The following is a 23286-nucleotide window of genomic DNA, read 5'->3' as shown; positions in this document are numbered from 1 at the left end:
GTGCGATTGCAGAAGTATGGCAGAGGTCAGTATCCTTCTGATCTCCTATCTATGGGACAGGAGTTAAAGTGGCACTTGAAAGTTTCTGAACCCTTCAGAATTTTCCATATATCTGCTAATATTTGACCTAAAACTACAGCAGAAAACTTTCACACAAGTCCTAAAAGTAGATAAAGAGACCCAAATCAAACAAACAAGTCAAAACTACTAGAATTAAGTCCTTTATTGAGAAAAATGATCCAATATCACATGTCTGAGTGGCAAAAGTATGTGAACCTCTTTTTTTCAGTATTTGGTGTGACCACCTTGTGCAGCAATGATGATGATTATCTGTTCAGTCGAGGCTAACTTTCGATCACTTTATGCAACATCGTTCCCCATGCTTTCCTATCCTTGATTGCTTTTTTCAGTATTAACTAGAGATGAGCGAGCGTACTCGGAAAAGCACTACTCGCTCGAGTAATTTGCTTTATCTGAGTATCGCTGTGCTCAGGTCTGAAGATTCGGGTGCCGGCACGGAGCGGGGAGCTGCAGGGGAGAGCGGGGAGGAACGGAGGGGAGATCTTTCTCTCCCTCTCTCCCGCCCGCTCTCCCCTGCTCCCCGCTGCGACTCACCGGTCAGCCGCAGCGGCACCCGAATCTTCAGACCCGAGCACAGCGATACTCGGATAAAGCACATTACTCGAGCGAGTAGTGCTTTTCCGAGTACGCTCGCTCATCTCTAGTATTAACTGAATCGGAAATCACAGAAAAGGAAAATATAAACGGACAACAAAAATCACAGAAAGTGGCCACATACTTACTGACATACTGAAACAAGAGGGCAGGTAAATGCATCCCATCCCTCAACATACAGACAGCCAAACTGCTAAATGGAGGAGCCATTTGCACAGGTGCAAGGTACGGATGAACAGCCACCCACGCATCATCTTTGTAAGTGGCTATTCATTGGTACCTTGTACCTCTGCAACTGGCTTCTTCAGTTAGTAGGTTGGCTGGCTGCATGTTTGGGATGCGGTGTTTGTTTTTGTTTTTCTCAGTAATAACTGCATCTAAAGAGTTCCGGTTATTGTTGATTAGCCCTGCACATTGGCGTGGAGGAATTTTAGCCCATTCCTACATACAAAACAGTTTCAACTTTTCATGTTATTGGGTTTCCTCCCATGATTTGCTTGCTTTAGGTCCTTCCACAACATTTCTATAGGATTAAGGTCAGGACTTTGACTTGGCCGCTCCAAAACGTTCACTTTATTCTTCTTTAACCATTCTTTTGTAGAATGACTTGTGTGCTGTGGATCGTTGTCTTGCAGCATAACCCATGTTCTCTTGAGATTCAGCCTGTGGACAGATGTGCTGACATTTTATTTTATAATTTGCAGGTATAATTCAGAATTCATTATTCCATTGTTGATGGCAAACTGTCCAGGCCCAGATACAGGAAAACAGGCCCACACCATGATACTTTCATTACAGATGGTATGAAGTTTTTATACTGTAATACAATGTTTTTCTTTATCCAAACAAAGTGCTTCTCATTTAATACAAAAAGCTCTATTGTGGCTTGCCCAGGTGACCTTTTGCAAACTGCAGATTGGCAGCAGTGTTCTTTTTAGAGTGCAGCCATTTTCTCCTTTAAATCCTGCCATGCACACCATTGCTGTTCAGCGTTCTCTTGATGGTAAACCCATGAACATTAACATTAGCTGATGTGAGAAAGATCTTTATGTTGCTTAGAGGTTATCTTGGGTTCATTTGTGACCTCATTGACAGCACTAATGTAGTATGTCTCCACCTGACGTATGGGTGGAGACATGGTTTGGCCGAGCTGAGGTCCTGGGAACACCCACAGTTGCTGATTGGTTGGTGGAGCGATGGACCAGTAACTCAATATGGTGGAGTGGTGATCCAGTAGCTCACGGGCACAGCAGCTCCTCCAGCAGCCGCTGCTGCCTCAGCGCTCCCTCCCTCCCTGAAGGGAAACTGACTCACGGGCACAGCAGCTCCTCCAGCAGCTGCTGCTGCCTCTGGCTCAGCACTCCCTCCCTCCTTAAAGGGCAACCAGAGCCGCTTCCAGGAGCTGGCCTGCCAGAAACAGGATCTGCTGCCGCACTACTGTTGGAGCCGTTTATAGGAGCTGCCCTTTCAGAAGCTGGAGCACTCGCAGTGGCAGTCGTAGCGCTGCTTCCATGAACTCACCGGCCAGGAACAGTAGCGTCCGGTACAGGACTGCCGGAGCCACTTGTAAGCTGGCCATCAGCTGGATGACAGGACCAGTAGTGGCCGCTAATGGACTGCCAGAGCCAGCCACCCTTGAGCTTCATGCCTTCCTTGCCGGCGATACCATCATTGACTACTATACACCTTGCTTTTGGCGTGATCTTTGTTGGTTGACCACTCCTAGGGAGAGTAATAATGGTCTGGAATTTCTTCCGTTTGTATACAATCTATGTGACTATGGACTATTGGTGTCCAAACTCTTTAGAGATGGTTTTGTAGCCTTTTCCATCCTGATGAGCATCAAGCACCCTGCTCTGAGGTTTGCAGCAATCTCCTTTATTCGTACCATGTTACACTTCCACAAACTTGTTGCGAAGATCAAACTGTGATAGATCCTTGTTCAAAACAGGTCACCCACTCACAAATGATGGTCATCCCATTGATTGAAAACACCCGGCTTTAATTTCACCTTCGAATTATCTGTTTATCCTAAAGGTTCACATACTTTTGTCACTCACAGACCCTATATTGTATAATTTTCTACAATAAATAAATGACTAAGTCTAATATGTTTTACTCATTTGTTTGATTTGGTTCTCTTTATCTACTTTTAGGACTTGCGTGAAAATCTGCTGTTGTTTTAGGTCAAATATAAGCAGAACTATGGAAAATTCTGAAGGGTTCATAAACTTTGAAACACTACTGTAGCTTGCTCAGTTTCCATTGCAGAGGGCAGTCTAAATCTCATCCTTTTCATAAAACCTCTTGAAGGGGAGAAAAAGGGAAAACCGAATGGACGCTAATTATTTTTCATCCTTTGGATTGTAATATAGGGACTGGACAGGGTGAAGAAAAAGGAGGAGCTTTTTTGTGTAATTGTTATATCTCTTTTTTTTGTTTTCTCTCAATCTGTCCAAGTAGTTTTGTTTGCCAGCAGGAGCTCCGCTTGTGTTTTTAATGCAATAACCCATTCAATATTCTAAGATGGAGATAGCAAGGGTACCTGAGGACAAGTTGAGTAAGTCTGGAATAGCGGAGATCATTAGGTAGACATTCAGAAATTGATCAGGTGATGAAAAAAGATGTAAAAAGAGTCAGGGGAAAGAATACCTGGAAAGATGCCATCATTTATTCATTTATTACGTTGCAGGGAGGGAACTAATGGAAGACAGAGCAGTGCCTGCAGCAACGATTGTTTCTAGGTTAGAAATTGCAAAGTATTGGTCCAGTCTTGGCAGCACATAAGATGAACAGCATTTAATCTGCAACCACACAGACAGCCCATTAAACCTCTTTATTGTAAGGCCATTTATTAATCACATTTACCTCTCCCACCCACATGTATCAGATGCACAAGCCAATCAGACTACTAAGATCATAGTGACTGCTCATTCATATACAAAAAAGCGATCTGATGATATTTAGAAGATGGGATTATACTTTTAGTCAATTAGAGCAGTGTATTACTGAGAACTGGCATTCTTTGACATGCTGAGAAGGATAAGTGTGATATAACCACAAGTGAAATTATACTCCGTGGTCACAAGTCATGTAAATAAATTGGCACCACCATGACCACACTTGTTTGTGTGAAGGCTCTTGCATAGCTCTTTGTACTGGTGAACGTAGAAAATTATCATGTCATGTTGAAAACTGCCAATTAAAATATTCTGGACACTGTGTATAAAACCAGTTAAGTGACTAATGTTACAGCTATTAGAGACATCAGTCAGCCTGTAGGATTCATGGTCAATGGATGGTTTGGCAGTGAAGTGATGGGAGGGGAGTGGCACTTTGGTAGTGTTACTATTTATTAAAGCAAAGTTGTAAGATTAAGGTACATTCTCTGCTACCCGCTTTCCCCCTTATCCCGATTCCGTGGAGTTGGGAGGGTCTCTCTCCTACCACCTCTACCTCCTGTTCTCTTCTTCCTTTTGCTTCTTGGTACTTTTCCCCTCACGCCCTTTTCATCTGTCTCCCCTTCTCCCAGGCCTACCTCACTCTGAGTATCTGAAGATTCATCAATGAAAGCCATATTTTCTCCCCACTCCATGATTCGTATTGCAGGATCCTCTGCTCTGAAAGGAGGAGTAAGTGGTGGTGTCTGTGGTGCAATGGTAGGAAGTAAAGTTGGAAGTGTTTGAGGCTCTTCATTTTCTTCGTCTTCATCTTCGGTTCTCTCCACTTGTCCCCCTCCCTCATTTTCCATCTCCACATCTACGTCGTCTTCATCTTTTTGCTGTCCATCTGAATTTTGGAAACCGCCTTTCTGTCGTACCATTCGTTCTTGAAAGTTAAGGCTTAGCCCCCTGTGAGGAAGCTTCATATCAGCAGTCATGCTTGCTGTCCAGTTTGCTGCATGAGCTGTTAGACCACCCATCTGTAAAGAGGACAAGAAAAGTTGTTTTATAACTTCTCAGCTATATTGTTTGACACATTCCGTGCAATCTACTTACTTCTTATGTCCAGGGTTACCAGCCTGATTTATAGAATGCGAATGTAGACCAAAGAGCTCTCATTCACTCACAGGAATCATATTTCTTGAAAATATGAGGAATTAGAATATAATATAAAAGTTCTGTAACTTTTTATTTATGCAGCATTTAAGCTATTTTTATATAACACCAAAACCTCCTCAAGCTGGATCTGTTTCCTTCAGTTCATAATGTTTTAATTTCTGATGTATATTTTATTTTCACTTACTTTTTTTATTTAAAAATATTTTATATTTTTTAAGTAATAGATGGAAATTAATTTATTTCAAACTCCCTCATTAATATTTTTTAACCAAGCTTGGGATATACATCTTGTCCCAAATATTATGGTTGCATTTCACATAATTATGCCGTTGGAATGAAACACGACAGACACATAAAACAAGTGACAAATGAAAGACCATGTCTCCACGTTTTTTATCTCGAGGTTAATGGGAGTGTTTTATCCATGGTCACCAGTACACAAGATGGGGATGGTTCAAAGGAAAAAGCAAAATTGAATCTGTGACTCCTGTGCAATGGGAGTACCGTTGTCTAATTAATGGAGAACCACCTGTCAAAAATAACATTCGGCATTGGAATAGACAACTGACAGATATGGGAAGCGCACTGGATGAACATTATTCAGGAAGAGCATTCATTAATGACGAGTTTGCTGAAGACATTTAAAAAAGTTACATCCACAATCCAAGGAAATGAGTCCCTCAATGTGTTCAATAATTAAAGGGGTTGTCCCGCGCCGAAACGGGTTTTTTTTTATTCAATAGGCGTGAGACAAACCCAATGCATGTGTTAAAAAAAAAACCCGTTTAGTACTTACCCGAATCCCCGCGCTGCGGCGACTTCTTCCTTACCTTACTAAGATGGCCGCCGGGATCTTCACCCACCATGCACCGCGGGTCTTCTCCCATGGTGCACCGTGGGCTCTGTGCGGTCCATTGCCGATTCCAGCCTCCTGATTGGCTGGAATCGGCACACGTGACGGGGCGGAGCTACGAGGACCAGCTCTCCGGCACGAGCGGCCCCATTCATCAGGGAGAAGACCGGACTGCGCAAGCGCGTCTAATCGGGCGATTAGACGCTGAAATTAGACGGCACCATGGAGACGAGGACGCTAGCAACGGAACAGGTAAGTGAATAACTTCTGTATGGCTCATAATTAATGCACAATGTATATTACAAAGTGCATTAATATGGCCATACAGAAGTGTATAACCCCACTTGCTTTCGCGGGACAACCCCTTTAAGCATTAAAAAAATGACTGTTAACAGAATTTTGAAAAAAAAACCCATCTGGTTATAAACTCCAGTTGCCACTGTATATGCAATCCACCTAGGTGATTTTAGCAAAAGACACATTTGGTGGGAATATTGTTAATAAAGTTAACAATGACAAGCATTTTAACATTTGTGTATTGTCCAGTGATAAGGCCTTTTTTCATGTTTTGGGACAGGCTCATCAGCACAACCTAAAGGTGGCCTCACATGAGCGTGTGCGTACATATGTGCGCACCCCTGTACGCGCAAAAACACGCGTGTATGGAGGTCCGTCATTGTCTTCACCGGCGGCTCCCTTGAAGGCAATGGTCTGCCGGCACCCCTGAATTGTTTTTCAGGGCAGAGCTTTAAATATAAGCTCTTCCCTGAAAAACAAACTTTTTTTTAGTGTAAAAGAAAAAAAAAATAATTTATACTTACCTGCCCGCCGCTGCTGTGTTCCCCGTGTGACAGATGCGGCAAAGGAATTCTAAATCCCTGCGGTGAATAAAGAATTCCCTACCACAGCTGTCACAGATGACAACTGCGGTAGGGGATCCAGCTGCCGGCATCCTGTACTTGTTTTTCAGGGAAGGGTTTTAGGCATAAGCCCGTCCCAGGAAAAACAAGACAACGTAGTGTAAAAAATAATAAACACCACATACTCACCTTCCTTCAGCTGCCGGGGCTCAGCCGCGTCCTCTCAGCGCTGTCCCCGGCTCTCCAATGCAGTTCTTTCAGCAGGCAGGGATTTAAAATCCCCGCCTGCTGAAAGAGCTGCTTGTGATTCACTGAGGCGCTCAGCCTATCACAGGCAGCTCTCACCTGTCATTCATTCAGCGAGAGCTGCCTGTGATTGGATGAGGTGCTCAGCCAATCAGAAGCAGCTGTCTGTGATCTGTGAGCGCCTCAGCCAATCACAAGCAGCTCTTTCAGCAGGCGCGGATTTTCAATCCCCGCCTACTCAAAGAACTGCATTACAGAGCCGGGGACAGCGCTGAGAGGACACGGCTGAGCCCCAGCAGCTTTGCCTTGTTTTTCAGGGAAGGGCTTATACCTGAAACCCTTCCCTGAAAAACCATTACTGGGTGCTGGCAGCTGGAATTCTTTATTCTCTGCGGGGATAAAGAATTCCTTTGCTGCATCTGTCACATCTGTGACAGGTGCCGCAGGGAATTCTTCATTCCCGCGGGGATTTAGAATTCCTTTGCCGCATCTGTCACAGATGAGATAGATGCAGCAGGGAATTTTTTCCCGCGGGGAACATGGCTGCGGCAGACAGGTAAATACATATTTTTTTTACAATAAAATGTTTGCTTTTCAAGGAAGAGCTTATATTTAAAGCTCTTCTCTGAAAAGCAATTACGGGGTGCCGGCAGACAAGTGTCTTTAATGCAGCCGCGGCTCCATTGAAGACAATGCGTGCAATCCTTATGGTGCATGCATGTATTATCTTTGCAGGCGCACGCCTGTAAAGCACAGATATATGAACACACCATAGGGAATGCATTGCTTGTAATAGACGCGTGTTTTTGTGCACGCGTATGCACGCAGAAAAACACGCTCATGTGAAGCCACCCTAAGAGTATGAGCTAACAAACGCCTTCATAAAGTTGTTGAACATGGACTATAACAGCCTCAAAAGTAACGTGTTGTATGCTCTTGCCTGTGATTATATAATTGGTCCATTTTTCTTTGCGGAAGGCACTGTGACATCACACCGTTACCTAATATGTTGGAACTCTTTGCAGTAACTGAATTTGATGAGGGTACTGCAAAGATGGCACTCCTTTGCCCAAGGGTTGTTGCAGAATTCTTTGAGGAGACATTTACACAGGCAGATAGAAGCAATGGCCCCACGCTTTCTGTACCTGACACGTCTGGATTGCTATTTCTAGTGGTTGTGAAGTGAACAGTGTTTTAATTGCTAAATATTTTATATACAAACAGCAAATCAGGTAAACGGTTTAATCTGTCACACCTGATCTTCTTGGGCAACTATGGCAGGAAGTGGAATATTGCGTAGGTGTTTGTAAAGACACCAATGGAGCCCACATAGAACTTTGATAAACATGGAAAAATCTATTGAGTTGTTCTATAATTTAATTAATGTTTCATAATATATACTCTATATGTTCTGTAAAATAAAACCTAAACTTTGGAACCCCACCATGACTTTTGGGACACAAACCTTTGGAGATTTTATTTTTCATTTCACACCTGTTTCATGTGTTTGCCGTGTTTAATTTCAACTACATAATCATTTACAGTATATCCAGATATTTGGCCCACTGCTTAAAAGCAGAAATTCCAGACATATGTTTTCATGTCCGTCACTTATGTTCCTATGTTGAGGATTCGCTTCGGATTTTTAGCAGCGAGGAGTGAAATCTTTGATGGAAATCCTCAACTTAAATTGATATGCTACTGATTCAAAATCCACAGTGCAGGTCAATTTACACTAAATATTTCTCCACAGCCTGTACTATAAATACTGTGGATTATCAACATCTAATTATGCTGCGGACAATCCACAGCATTTTTTGCGCCATATGAACATGCCATAAAAATTAGGCTGCTGGTCCCAGAACTCAATTTAAGATTTCTTGGTGTTGTTTTGTTACTGTATTGGAGGCACTTCGGCTCTCATTGCTAGGATGTAATTTAACACAATGCCAAGAAAAAAAAGTGCGTCATCTGCAGTGATCTCAGAAATCCTTATCAGTCTTATAAAGCTGTTGTCATATCAACTGGAATTTATTAGAACAGTTAAGTTTTCTCAAAAGATATTAGTCATTGACAATTCAAAGAATTAATTATCAAGTACTGCAAGTCAATAGGAGGTGGTAAATGTATTGTGTAGCAAGACTAAATCATAGTGAATTAGGTTAACTGTACTTTATTTTTTTATACAGAATAATGCAAACCATGCTGTGATGAGGTTATTAAAGGCACCAGAAAGAAAATCGATGCAAATAATTTCTAAGTCACTGGATAACCTTTTAAACAGACAATGTAATAAGTAATTAAAAATGGAAAGAATATTGCAAATCTGCTTAAAACAGGTTTTCCTTAAAAGCTGAATGACTGCAAAAAGGGGGAAGCGTTAGGTATCTCACTACTAACCATTCTCTGGCCCGGCCAATCAAGTTGTGGGCATTGCTTGTGGGCAGGCAGCTTGCTTTCACCCATTTTTCCGGTGGAGACCAGATACAACAGTACCAAGAATATAAAAAAAAATTCTTTAAAAATATATTTCACAAAAAATGTGATTTATATAATAAGTCATTTTCTGATGACAGAAAAAGTAAAAAATGGCAGCTCACCTTCGTTTTCCTCAAATTCAAGCCCAGAGCACAGAAAGATATTTGTCAACACCTCCAAATTCAACCAATAAACAAAAACCCAGCTCACAAGATGATTTCATAAAAATCGTCTTTATTGAAAAACGTTCAAAACATGACAGAATTCACATAGACACAAAACTGCCAACACATTTTAAACGCACCTAAGAGTTCTTAGTCATGGCTAAAAATGCTTAGATGCGTTTGAAACTCGTTGGAATTATTGTTTTGTCCATGTAAATTCTGTCAAGTTTTTAACCCTTAACACTTCAGGATGTACAGTTACATCATGGAGATTTGGAGTTTGTATGGAGCTGGATTGAGAGCCGACCCTGCTCTATATTATGCAGGTATGGGCTGTTTCTTAAAGCTGACACTAGCCAGCAACAACCATGATCAGAGTGAATGCTGATCATGACTGTTAAGTCTGTAAATGCCCTAATTGGAGTTCAGGGGTCCCAAATGGCCCTTCCCTGATGAGATTGCGAGGTACCGGTTGGTTCCCAAAGCAAATAAGGGGCCTCCTAAAGACCCCCAGGCTGCCATTGCAGATTTCCTATCAAGCCATGCCTGTGACGTGGCTTAACAGACTGCCTTTCAGATCGGAGTATAACGTAAAACTATTGTATTACATTATACTGCAGGAGCTATCAAACGCTCAAGTACCCTATGGGGACTAAAGAGAAATGTAAAAATCAGTTTGAAAAAAATTCATTAATTAAAAGAAAAGGTAATAAAAAAAAAATCTTTTGCTGCATTTATAATTAAAAAAAATCAAACATATTTGGTATTGCTGCATCCATAAAAGTCCAGTAAATCAAAGTAACGCATTCTTTATACGGCACGGTGAACAAAAATAGAGAACATCAGAATTGCACTTTTTTGGTCACCCAGTCTCCAAGAAAAAAAATAAATAAAAGGCTTTCAAAAAGTCGTATGAACTCCAATAGAAACTAAAGGACGTTCAACAAAAAACGAGCCCTCACACCATTATGTCGACGGAACAAGACCACCCCGAAGATGATGGAATTGCATTTTGTTTCCATTTCACTCCACTTAAAATTTTGTTAAAGTTTTTCAGTACATTATGTGGTACATTTAAGAGTACCATTGAAAAATACAAGCCGTCATACAGATATGTTGATGGAAAAATAAACGAGTTAAGATTTTTTAATGGGGAGAGAAAAAACTGAAAGTGAAAAAAAAGGCTGTGTCCCTAAGGGAAGAAGTTTTTCCAATAAAGTGGAATTTTATAGAATCGTCTTCTTAGCTGGATTTTTGTTTTTTCCTTTTCTGTTGACACATTCCCTTTAACTCCTTGAAGACCAGTACCAATAAAAATCAGCAATACATATATATGAATGAGTATTCAATATCCCGGTTTATGAATGATCCACAAAACAATTGAAGAAGGGAAACTGCAGCACTCCAAAATGAATGGCGAATGAATGTCCTGATAAATAATCACTTCACATTTGGACTTTGTTTTGGAGTGCGGCTGTCTTCTATTTTTAAGATACCGATCTGTATTATGGACGTGTTTCAAAAGATATTACATCCATATGTCATAAATTTCTCATCTGCGTTTGCCTCCAATTTATTATTATGTTCTGTTCGGCAAATACTGATCCGTATTTTCGCAACAAAAGATAATACAAATACAGAGGCAGATACGCAAAAAATAGATCATGCTACATTTTCGAAAAACGGCTGTAAATAATGTGCCCATGTGACTAGCCTTATAGACTTTGTGGCAAGGGGGGTATTCTTGCCTGCGGGATCGCTGATTACTTGACCGGAATGGCCACCACACGTCCAGAAACACTTCATAAAACTTGGTTTCTCTTTAAGACTGGCGCCTGCCAACATTTATTCACAGCATGAACAAAAAATAGCGGACAGAGTCCCAAGATGCAGTCCTTCATAGAATAAAGTCCATCAGTCCATGTAAGCACCCCACCTGGGTGTTTGAGGTTAGGGGCGTCACCCTGTCAACCTTTCGCCTTTTCAGGCCACCAGCCTGCAGCACCTCACTCAGCTGCGCTGGTTCTCACTCTCTCTCTGCTGGTAGGAACTGGCCTTTTATCTTGTTCCTGCTCCACCCCTTGGTTAACCCTCGCAATAGAAGACCTGTCTCTGACCCTCTACAGGCCCTCCTGTGTACTGCACTACTACAACTTATAGTGTATGAGGTCCGTGTTGAGGAGACCGTAATATGGAGCTAATGTAAATCTATAGGGCTAATCACATGGTCCACTGTTTGAAAATGCAGCATGATCTGTGTTTTTTTTTTTTCATTTTTGCCTCCGTATTTGTATTACCTTTTCTAGTGGGCAAATACAGATCAGTATAATAAAAATATTGAGGCAAATATGGATAAAAAATTGATGACGTACAAATGTAATACGTAACATAATACGTAATACGTAAAAATACGTCCGTGATACAGAGCCGTAACACGGCTCATCTGAAACCTGCCTTATGATCCCCTCAACATAGACCTAATACAGAGCAAACGTTACTCATCTGAAAGCAGCCTAATTGTACTCGTTTGCCTCACAGCATTCTGATGCCCATAACTTTTTTCTTGTTTTTTTGAGGTACTATTTGCACTTTTTTGTTACTTAGGGCTCGGTCAGAGTGGTTTTTTTTGCGTGCCTATATGTGCAAAAAAAAATGCACTCCAAAGATGTGCAAAAAGCGCGTGACTAAAGATCCGTGCTGTTTTTTTACATGTGTGTGGAGCAGCTGTGCTTGTAGAAACGCAGCTGCTCCACGAAGGTCCCTTCATCACTGAACACCGTGACAGCACTGTCACGGTGTTCAGTGATGATAGGACTTCCCTGTGGGCACAAAACAATCCCCAGAGGACCGTGATGCTATCCCATTGCTTTTAATGAGGCCGGCAGAGCAATGGGATGAAGGCAAACCCTGCAGCGATTATTTTTAGGAAAGGGCTTCAAATATAAGCCCTAACCTGAAAATCATCCCTAGCTGTTAAAAAAAGAAAAGAAAAATGTAACTCATCTAGAAGCGCTGTCCGGCTCTTCTCCCCGTCCACAGCAGTCTTTATCTGTATTAATCCCAGTCTCCAGAAAGCACTGCCTCTGATTAGCTGAGCGCTGTGATCAATCAGAGGCAGTTCTCAGCTTTCATTTAATCCCTGTCCACCAGAATACAGAAGAAGACTGATGAGGACGGGGAGAAGAGACGGACAGTGCTTCAGGTGGATACATTTTTTTTCATTTTTTAACAGCTAGAGATGATTTTCAGGGTAGGGCTTATATTGCAAGCCTCCACCCGAAAATCATTGCTGCAGGGGTTGCCTTCATCCCATTGCCTTCAACAGGGTGGCAGCAGCCCCTGCCCCATTGACGGCAATGGGATAGCATCACGGTCTTCTGCCACAGCTGTGGCAGGGGATTCTTTCGTCCCCACTGCAGACCCCTCATCACTGAACACTGATAAGGGGCAAAAACCCTGAAACAGCTGTATGTACATGGAGTCTGGCTTTGCTTGTAATTCCCAGTCATTGTAACAAGGCTTGTATAAAAAGTCTGACTTTGGCTTGAAGGAATGCTGCCTTTCAATAGGTGGCACTGTGGAGGATTTATTCCATCTCCCTTATTTGCATATGACCCAGAGGAGCGTGCATGGCCAGTTGAGTCTCCTTACTTAGTTTATAGTTGCTCTCCCTAAGGAGAAAAGATAGCGTTTCTGACCGCCCGTCCCAGGCCTCTTCCTCCTCCTCCTCCTACTGCTGTTAATGCAACTCACCCTTCTCCATAATCGGCGACGGGTAATACACTAGTACAGTACAATACTGTACAACTGCACTCCAATATAACAGCACAGAGAACACAGTGATAACGCTGAGGACAGATAATGATGTCACCTTCAGTCCTACGTAACACCACAGAGAACACACAGTAACATGTTCAATAACAAGTTAAATGTTCATTTGTTCTTTACAGTAGTCTTTTATATTCATTATTGTTTTTGGTTTTAAAGACCATATTTATTCTCTATTAAATGTGGTTTGGTGTGTTTTTTGAAATATCTAGAACAAAATAATTTATTTTACATTGATTCCTATGGAAATAATTACCTTGAGTAGCAACGGTTTCAGGTAAAGTTGATTGCTTTTGGGCGGATTACCAACATTAGTAGAGGTTTTACTGTGATACCAAGTATGTGTATATTATATGGTGTTTTGAAACTAAGAAATGTGTTAATTGTAAAATTATTGTGTTTGCATGTTTCGTATAGTCATGGTTTTTTTCACAGTTTTTTTGTATATATTTTTATGAACAGTTTTTGAATCTCATAATGGGAAGGGGAAATTAATGGATTTGACCGACTTTGTTCTAATGTGCATGGGTACCTTAACTCCAAAGAGAGTCCAGGCATCTATACAAATGTGCCACGTAGAAAAAGAGCTATAATGAACATAAACCTATGAAACAGGCTGCCAAGGGTGCCTCTAGCAAATACTGACTAACTGAACACTTATGCTGTATCGCAATGAGGGCAGATCACTTTGTATACATTTTATTTTCCTTTTATGCTATTTTTCCACTATAGATTTTTTTTGGCACAGTGTCTAAATAAGACCATAATAGTTGTAATCTTGGTGATTCGCCACCCATCAATTTAACTTTTATGGCATATGTAAATTTTAAGAATATAAAGCCCCGTCCACTTCTCCTTGGACAGATCAGACAGTGTTATTCAACAAAAACAAAGTTCATGTGCATCTATCTAGATATAAACACGCACACTCTTAGAAAGACTCAAGAAACCATCATGCAGTCCCATTAATTGGTTTTTATGGCTTACCTCTGCTCGGGTTTTTCGTGACAGAACTCTCAGCCAGTTCCCTATCATTGTGAGAATAGAAGCAAAGTAGGCAAGGCCAAGCAATATCCAGAACCAGACCAGTGGTTTGTACCAGGTGTGTTCATTTCCAGCGCTATCACCTAGAAGACAGCATGAGTGATGAATACTCACAATGGGATATAATGGTGGAATAATAAGTAATGTACATCATATTTGTTTTATTATAACCATTTTAGTAACACATTGAAACTGAGAAAGAAAATATAAAATTATTTAACTAGAAAAGCAATCCCACAATAATAACCTTCACACCGGCCCGATGTCACACTTGCCATCGTGTGAAAGCCCCATGGATGCGAGGCATTTTCAGGTGAAAACAACCTCGCATCACTTCGGGAATAAAGGGAATCTCCGCCCCGGCTGTGACAGAGGATCGCAGAGTTCTCCCATTGCTGCCGCCAGCCCCATTGAAAACAATGGGAGATCTCATAGCTAGTTAGGACATGCTGAAATGTGTTTCCTGCGTAGCATTGCATCATGGTGCCATGCAGGAAAACATCACTAATGTGAATGAACCCATTCAAAAGAATGGGGTTCGTATTTGTGTGAGATTTGTGTCTCGCAACGCACAAATCTCATGCAATTTTCACGCCACTGTGAAGACAGCCGAAAAGGGGTATTTCAAGCGTGAAAATGAGTGGGAGATAATGGGTTAAAAGAATCAAAAAACTATATTTGCCTTTCTCATGGTCTCCCTTGTTGCGCAACGCTACTCTATCTAGGTGCAGCCAATGCGATTCGGGAAGAGACTGCAGCGATTGCATGCCATTCATCACTCTTGAATGGCACAGGCTGTTCATTAAGCCCATTTCCATAATGTTTACCATACCCACTCCCCCAGGTCTGTTTGCTCTGTTGTGGAGCCCCAATATTTCCTTTTTAGGCAGTAGGACGTTGAGTCTAAAATTTATAACTGATCTTTGGAGACAATCAGGCTCATTTATGGGTTTCATTGGACAACAATGTGGCTCAGTCCAAAAGCAGAGCAGCAAGAAGATGGACATCAATACAGCCAAGAGAAAGGAGAGTGGTGACTGGAAAGAAGCCACTGGTGGGACAAAGAAATCTATTGTGGCTCGGAGGCTAGTAGGCACTTAACAACAGCCCAGCAGAGACTAAGGGTGGCTCTAGGAAGAGCAGGAACAACCCATGATAGTCTGGTAAAAACCCAGCACAATCATACTGGCTAGTGGAAGCCTTCAATATTCAGTTTAGGGGAAAATACTTTAATACAACTGAGTTGTCTAGGGTAGTAGGGCTTGCTGGGACAACAATTTCGGAACTCCTGGCAAAGAGCAGAATTTGTCATATCTGTTGGTTTGAAGATTGTTCTTGCATTCTTGTACAAAAAAGCTAAATTCTTTAGAAACTGCCATGTGTTGTAATGCTAATGTTTTCTTCGGGGAGAAAAGAACTGTATGCCAAGCCACCAAGCCGCAAGCAAGGCTTCTGCTAATGCATTCTCTCTCTTATTTTATCTGCAGTGGTAAGATTGATAAAAGACAATAGTCTTCACGTTTCAGCCTATTCTGACCCCATAAATAGCCATCAAAATAAGTGCCGTTTAGGTGTATTCATTGATATAATACTTTATTAACCTCTTGGTGCTGTAGTCAGTGCTCCAGTTTAGGCGGTGATTTTTTTGTTTTTTCCATCCCAACCTTCAAAGAATCATAACTTTATTATTTTTCAATTGATATCGCTGTACGAGGGCTTGTTTTTGTCAAGGCAATTTGCATTTTCTAATGACCCGCAAAACAAATTCGTGGGGTAGAATGAAAAAAAAATCAGTCATAGTAAAACTGATTTGTTAGCCCTATTTTGGGGTTAGTTTAATTATAATGATACCACATTTATATAGTTCTTGTTGTTTTACTACGAAATGAAGAAAATAAAAATATTGTTTAATTTCGTCATATTCTGAGATCCATGACTTTTTTTTATTTTCCCGTTAGTAGAGCTGTTTTTTGGGTTTTTTTTCGTGGGGCTAGCTGTAGTCTTTATTGGTTCCATTCTGGGACAGCTAAGACTTTTTCATTACTTTATAACCCATGTTTTCTGGGAGAGATGTGATGACAAAACAGCAATTCTGGCATTTTCTTTTTTATGGTATTCAACATGCAAGATAAATAACCAACTATTTTAATATCTGGATTATTATGGGCGTGGAAATACCAATTACGTTTATAATTTTTAATGTCTATTTTTTTGTATAGTTAATGGGAAAATAGGTTTTTTAAGCTTTTAATATTTCAATACTTCTGTATTGCAGTGTATTGTGCTTGTCAGTGTTATCCTATTAAGCCCTGCTCTGCTTGGACCTAATAAAAGAAGTAAGATGGCAGATGGGGGAACTTTGGTTTAGTAGGTCTTCCGCTGCCATGACAACCTACTGGCACCTCATGATTGTGGGGAGGGAATTAGCACCAGAAGGGGTGCCCTCCCTTAAGGCCCATTTACACGCAATGATTATTGCTCAATATTTGTTCAAACGACCGAAAATGAGCGATAATTGTTACATGTAAATACGAGCATTGTGCAGTTTTAGCTTGAACAACGATTTTAAGATAAACTTAAAATCCATCGTTCAGCTAGTGAGAGATAAAGTAACTCTCAACAGACCGCACACTGTTATCTCCACTGGAGACGGCAGATAACATTGTAATCTTCCAGCAGCCGCGAAAAGAACAATGCAGCGGTGTGTACAGCTGGGCATGTGATTAACCACATGCTGGGCTCTTCAAAAAGCTCCTAGAGGCCTTTTTACATGCAAATGAAGATGATAAAGTGTTAATGGCCATTACAATCTTTAAATCTTTCAGTCGTTTAAAAGATTATCTTTGCGTGTAAATGGCCTTTACTCTAACTGTTTAAACGACAGATTCGCTTTTGATAACACCATTCCAAGCTATAGCAACTGGGTAGCAGCTAACACTCTGATGGAGTGGGTTCAACTTCCAAGCTTACTCCATACATTACCTGTTCTTACTGTTCTAAGTATACGGCTGATGGCGCCAAGGGGTTAGTAGACTACCATGCGACCAAAAAGCTGTTAAAATCATATTTATATACAATACTGATATGCATTTATATAATGGAATAAATAAAAAAAATATGAAAGCAATTCTCTTTGAAGTGTAAATCTACGTTAAAGATAGAAAATATCAATTCACTAATATACTTTAACTGCTTGGCATACTTCCTTGAGCAAAAGCAGTTTTTTTTTTGTTTTCTTTTAAAGCACCCAACAAATTCTTTGAGGAATTCAAAATCCTTTAGGAACCATTCACATAGTACGGAATATCACGCAACAGAGTTGCAGAACATGCCCTCCTGCGGAATATTCAGCCCCAAAATCTGCACTGCTAATGTGCAAATTTTGGTGTGGAGTTGAAAATAGCAGAATCCTGCCAGCAATTCTGCATGAAAATCTGCAGCTACCAGTGCAGATTTTGGTTTGAAATTCAGGAACGGCATATTCCACAACATCTTTATTTGTATAGCGCCAACTTATTCTGCAGCGTTTTCAAAGCACAGGGGAACACAAAACGAGATTACATGTCGTATACAATTTTTGGAGAGAGACAGGGTGGGGATGATTCAGGAGGTACAGGGACAAGAGATGGGGACAGAGGAACACAAACAGTACAAAAATTACATATGGTATTTAATTATTAGGAAACAGAACTGGGAGGTGATAAGGAGGTACGGGGCAGAAGATGTATACAATAAGCAAAGTGGAAGGTGTGGGGAGTAGAGATGAGCGAGTACCAAAATTCTCTTTCTCTCTCTCTCTGTCACATACTGCTGTGGACGTGTGCATTCTGGCGCGTCACTGCAGGAAGTGGTAATGCGGGGAGGGGTCGAACTCGGCGTGGTACTCGCTCGACTAACGAGCACCATCGAGTATGCTAATACTCGAACGAGCATCAAGCTTGGACCAGCATGTTCGCTCAACTCTAGTGGAGAGCCATTGGGAGGGGCAGGGGGCATGTTGTGGGGTGGTGTGGGCTGGGGAATTGGATCAGAACATTTCGTATGCCTCCCTGAAGAAGTGCATTTGAAAAAGCACATCTGAACTTCCGTGCGTGGGGGATTGTCTGGATGTTTTGGGGTAGTGCATTCGAGAGGAGCAGTGCTGCTTTAGAGAGGTCCTGGAGGATCGAATTAGAGGGACATTTAATCTGAATTTGTTGGCTGATCGGAGTGTGCGGGCTGAGTGGTGTATAGACAGAAGGGAGGCGATGTATGGTGGCGCGGTGCCGTGGAGAGCTTTGTGGGTGAGGGTGATGAGTTTGAATTTAGTGGATGGATAGCCAGTGCAGCGACTGGCATAGTGCAGAGACGCCTGAGAAGCGGCTGGATAGGAAAATTAGTCTAGCTGTCGCATTTTGTATGGATTGGAAAGGGGAGAGTCTGGTACGGGGAAGGTCAAATAGCAGCGAGTTACAGTAATCGAGTCGGGAATGGATGAGGGAGAAGGAGAGTGTCTTTAGGGTGTCCGTGGTGAGAAATGATCGGATTTTATACTAATAATTTCATATTTATATACACAGTAAATGTAGCAGTAATGCAATTCAATATTTATATGCTTAATGTTGGCATATTTATGGGCACTTGTACTGTTTGTATGTTTTGTCTTTGGGTAATTTCACACCTGCGTTGGGGAGCAGGAAAGGGGAATCCCCACAGCCGAACAATTCCATCTCTGGATGAAACTGAATAACACCAGATGGACTCCATTGAATATAACGGGGTCCGTATGGTTTCCACCCAGCTGTCAAGTATTTCGAGCCGGATCTATGATGGAAGCTCTGGCCGGAGATTCCAATGCAGATATAAATCTGGCCTTTGCAATATAGTTGCACATATTTATTTTACATTGTTTTGTTATCTCACCTCTTTTTATTTTGCACCTGTGATTAAAGAGGTATATGTGAAATAGGTATTTTCCACAATATTAACAAATTTCTACATGGTAAGCATGAATATTATATGAAGGAATTATGTTGAATATTTCTGTTGAAACGCCATACAATAAAATCATGATATACCTGCGACATAGTCACCAAAGCCAATTGTGGTAAGGGTGATGACTACAAAGTAAATGGCTTCTAGCAAGGTCCATGCCTCGATTTCTTGGAAGATTAAGGTAGGAATAAGGACGAAGAGTATGCAGCCAATAAGAATGAAAAGTACAGCTGAGATAATCCGTACAATGGTCGCTGAGACACGCCACTTCTGTGTATGGAAGAAAAGACAAGGATGACATATTTGAAATGACGGAGACTTGTTCATTCACAAATTGCAATCCATTGAACTGATCTTTTGTATGAACAGTGATTAGTTGTCAACTCTGTTTGATAATCTTCTTTACTATGTTGCACAAGAATCAATATCTATATGATCACTAAGAGCCTAAGTCAAAGGGTATTCAAGAGACTGGCCAAAATTTTCAACATTTCCGTAACGTTTCCACTTATTCGCATTATCCTAAATATCCATCTAAATTGTCAAATTGAACTTCAGTACAATTTGGCTTTCAGACAGCTTGATATTTCCACATTGTTATAAAAAATGGCTGCCAGGGAACGCAAAGATGACATCTCCCACAATACCCTGTTACCGGCGAGTGCGCAATCAAAACTTTAAAAAATGTGTCAGCATTGCAAGATGTGAGGGCACTGAGCATGCCTGACCAGTAAAACAGGAAAGCATACAGGTCATAACTAGAGATGAGCAAGCATACTCGCTAAGGCAAACTACTCGAGCGAGTAGTGCCTTTTGCGAGTACCTGCCCGCTCATCTCTAAAGATTCGGGTGCTGGCAGGGGAGAATGGTGAGTTGCGGGAGTGAGCAGGGGGGAGAGAGTGAGAGATCTCCCCGCTCTCCCCGCCTCCCGCCGGCACCCGAATCTTTAGAGACGAGCGGGCAGGTACTTGCAAAAGGCACTACTCGCTCGAGTAGTTTGTCTTAGCGAGTATGCTTGCTCATCTCTAGTAATAACCATTGGATACCAATGGAGAACTAAGTGGCGGAGAACTGAACCACAGGTAAAGCAGTATCTCTGCAGCTTTGTAAAACAAGGTATAACATTATATTGCAAACTTACGTGTTATCACCTCAGGAATGTTGCAGAATATGCCCTCCTGCAGGATGTTCAGCCCCAAAAGCTGCACTGCTAACGTGCGGATTTTGATGCGGAATTGAAAATGGCAGAATTCTGCCAGCAGTTCCACATGAAAATCCACAGTTATTTGTGTGAATTTTGGTAATTTCAGGACGGCCTATTCCGCAACACTATCGTGGAATATCCCATCCCGTGTGAAAACACCTTCATGAAGCATATACCTTAATACTTTTAATCACTAGACTATCCTTTTAACATTAACACATGACTAACAGTAGGGCCCCATCAGTAGTAGTCTTTATTAACCCCTTTTGGACACAATGTCCTGAATGTCTATTGCCAAATTCCTATTAATCACCATTATTGAAGAATAAAAGATTTGGAAGTACTATAGCCCCTCCTCCCCTTCTTTCGTACACAAATAGCCGCGCAAAACAATAGGAGTCAACGGAAAGTCCTGCACAGCACGCACCAAAGACAGGTCAGGTCCTATCTTTTCCCAACAGGACAGACCTTTAGATTTGTGCATAGCATTCGCATGCTCTATCTTTGTTAGGTGTGCGCAGTTTCACAAGCCTAACAATCATAGAAGCGTGTTCTGTGCACTAATAAATTACGTTAGTCTGAATGAGCCCTAAATCTGCAGCATGTCTATGCGGCAGAATTCAACCCTCGAAATCATAGGGTTAAATTCCTCAGCTGTTCCGCAAATAAAAATGTGTTCAAATCCGCACCTAGCCAACTCGGAATTCTTGTGAAATTGCTGCGAGCATTCTGTTGCGTAATGCCTCCAGTGATTTCACCATGTCAGAAGGCGTCCTAAGGGTTTACACGGGCACAGTGGCATGTCCATACTGTCGTTTCATGCGGGAAATTGCATTAGATTACATTACAGTCTGCACAATACACAGACATCTGTTAAAGCGTACCAAATATATGTCCTGGTACACATATGACCCTGCAGATCAAGAGGTTAAAGATCCAAATGAGCAGTAATTCAGCAGAATGAATCCGAGTCATTGAGGCTAATAAATATCGGAAGCTTGCTCTTCTTCTATCCTGATACTCATCAGGGCAAAACTATCCAGTCAGCCGAAGGACAGTACTTTAATGAAGGAAATTACAGATTTGTCCATGTGAGAAGAACACCAGCAAGATAAAATGTAAGACGACTGCATTGTACTAGCTTTATGAATAGATAGAAGTTTGGGTCATTAGAGCAATGATTGGATTGGTTAATAAGGGACATCGTAAGTCGTCGGTTTATGATGTTTACAATTGATCATTATAGGAATACTACTCTCTGCTGCCCTGTGAACAAAGCTCAGTAACTGACCTTGGCGGAACGGAATTGGTGGCCGAATTTCTTGCAGTTTTTTGCACGGACTTTAATTGCAAAATTACATCTCATCAAAAACAATTCCGGAAGATGTCCTTAATTCCACAGCAGAAAGCTTTTCCACTGCTGCGGTATTGAATCTTGCAGTCTTGAAGTAAAGATGTACGGATTTTAACAGGTGCGGAAGTCAAGCCCCACAGGGTGAGACCTCTCTCCCACGAGCGTATATAGGCCCAACGTTTTCACGGTCGGCCAATATACGCTGTGATCTGATGCATTGGATTCTAATGCATCAGATCACAGGGCAGTATTCCCGCTACATAAAAACGTCCAGTCGGGCAAATATAGCGGCAGGCGTTTTTACATCGGGCCCAAAGGATAGTCCTGGAACTATCTTTTGGGCTGGAATACGTCAGTCGCTGCATGGGCTCCTATTGGCACCAATGACAGCGGCCAGAGAAAGGAGGTGGGAGGGAGTTTAGCAGCATGACTGCTAAACTCCCTCCCTCTTCTCTCCTCCCCTCTGGCTGATTCCAATGGGAGGGAGCGGGACAGAGGCGGAGCTAAGCATGGCCCCGTCCCGCCTCCTCCCATTGCTGGCTGTGGACAAGGAACAGGGCAGAGCTAGCTTGCAGCCAGCAATTGGAGGAGGCGTGACAGGGTGGCACTTAGCTCCGCCCCCTCCCATTGGAATCAGCCAGAGGGAAGGAGACAAGAGGTGAGCCGGCAAGGGGGAGGGAAGGCTCAATGGCATGGCAGCTTCGGTGTATATGCGCCGAGGCCCATGCCGTGTGAACGGACGCACAAACGTTAGATTTATGCGCACGTTCATGAGCTTTAACGCCGCAGATGTTAGTGTATATCGGCCGGCCGTGAAAAAGGAGGCTGATATACGCTCATGGGAATAAAGCCTGAACGTTCTATCCTGTGTGAAAGGTCCCTCTGCCGGCCAGCATCCATTGCTTCTTATGACGGGAGTGGCAGCACTGGAATTTAACCACAGAATGATTTTTTTAAAATAACATTTTGAACTTCTAGAAAAAACTAGTCTCACACAAGGCATTTAAGTATTTCAGTTTTTGGTTAATAAAATAAGTAATCTTGTTTCAAAGTAAAAGAATGTATGAGGGAGTATAGTACCTAACAAAACACTTTCCACCTGCATTATTAAATAGACGCTAACAACTAACATAGCAGCCTAGATTTCCAGAACCTTGCTTTGCTCTGAGACTATTTTTCATCATGCAACTGATTGCAGTTTATGGTGGCAGAAGCTTCAGAAAACTGTCAATCACTAAGAGTCACTTAAGATCATCTTTGGCAGAGGAGAGGCTGAATCATCTATCTATGCTGTCAATATGATATAAAGTGGCATCCAACATCAGTTTCTCTGCTGTCAGAGAAGATTTAGTGAAAAGTTAAAAAAGCCTCCAGTCTACAAGAATGTAATATGACATATCTAATTAGAAAGCTTCCATACAGCTATTATTCCTTTATTGGGAAGAGTAGAGCATTTACAGTATTTGGTTGGAGCTCAAAAGTGCTGAAAGTGGCAGGACCACCTTAATAATAAGATAGATCTGAGGAAGTTATCCAGACTGGGGC

At 41.7% G+C, this 23286-nt stretch overlaps 1 protein-coding gene across 1 annotated transcript in view; it reads right to left on the bottom strand.

The window, feature by feature from the left end:
• Positions 1–3348: 3348 nt before the first annotated feature.
• Positions 3349–23286, bottom strand: part of KCNK4 (potassium two pore domain channel subfamily K member 4) — a 32976-nt gene continuing 13038 nt past the window's right edge. Inside the window, exons 4-6 of the mRNA XM_066583998.1 lie at positions 19267–19453; positions 14153–14292; positions 3349–4597 (exon numbers count right to left, since the gene is read on the bottom strand). Coding sequence (XP_066440095.1) covers positions 4067–4597; positions 14153–14292; positions 19267–19453 — 858 coding nt within the window. The 3' untranslated portion in view covers positions 3349–4066. The remainder of the gene's footprint in view (positions 4598–14152; positions 14293–19266; positions 19454–23286) is intronic.

The sequence above is a fragment of the Eleutherodactylus coqui genome, chromosome 11 (genome assembly GCF_035609145.1).
Source record: "Eleutherodactylus coqui strain aEleCoq1 chromosome 11, aEleCoq1.hap1, whole genome shotgun sequence".
In the NCBI taxonomy this organism is placed as follows: Eukaryota; Metazoa; Chordata; class Amphibia; order Anura; family Eleutherodactylidae; genus Eleutherodactylus; species Eleutherodactylus coqui.
This window is presented reverse-complemented; position numbering and strand designations above follow the sequence as displayed.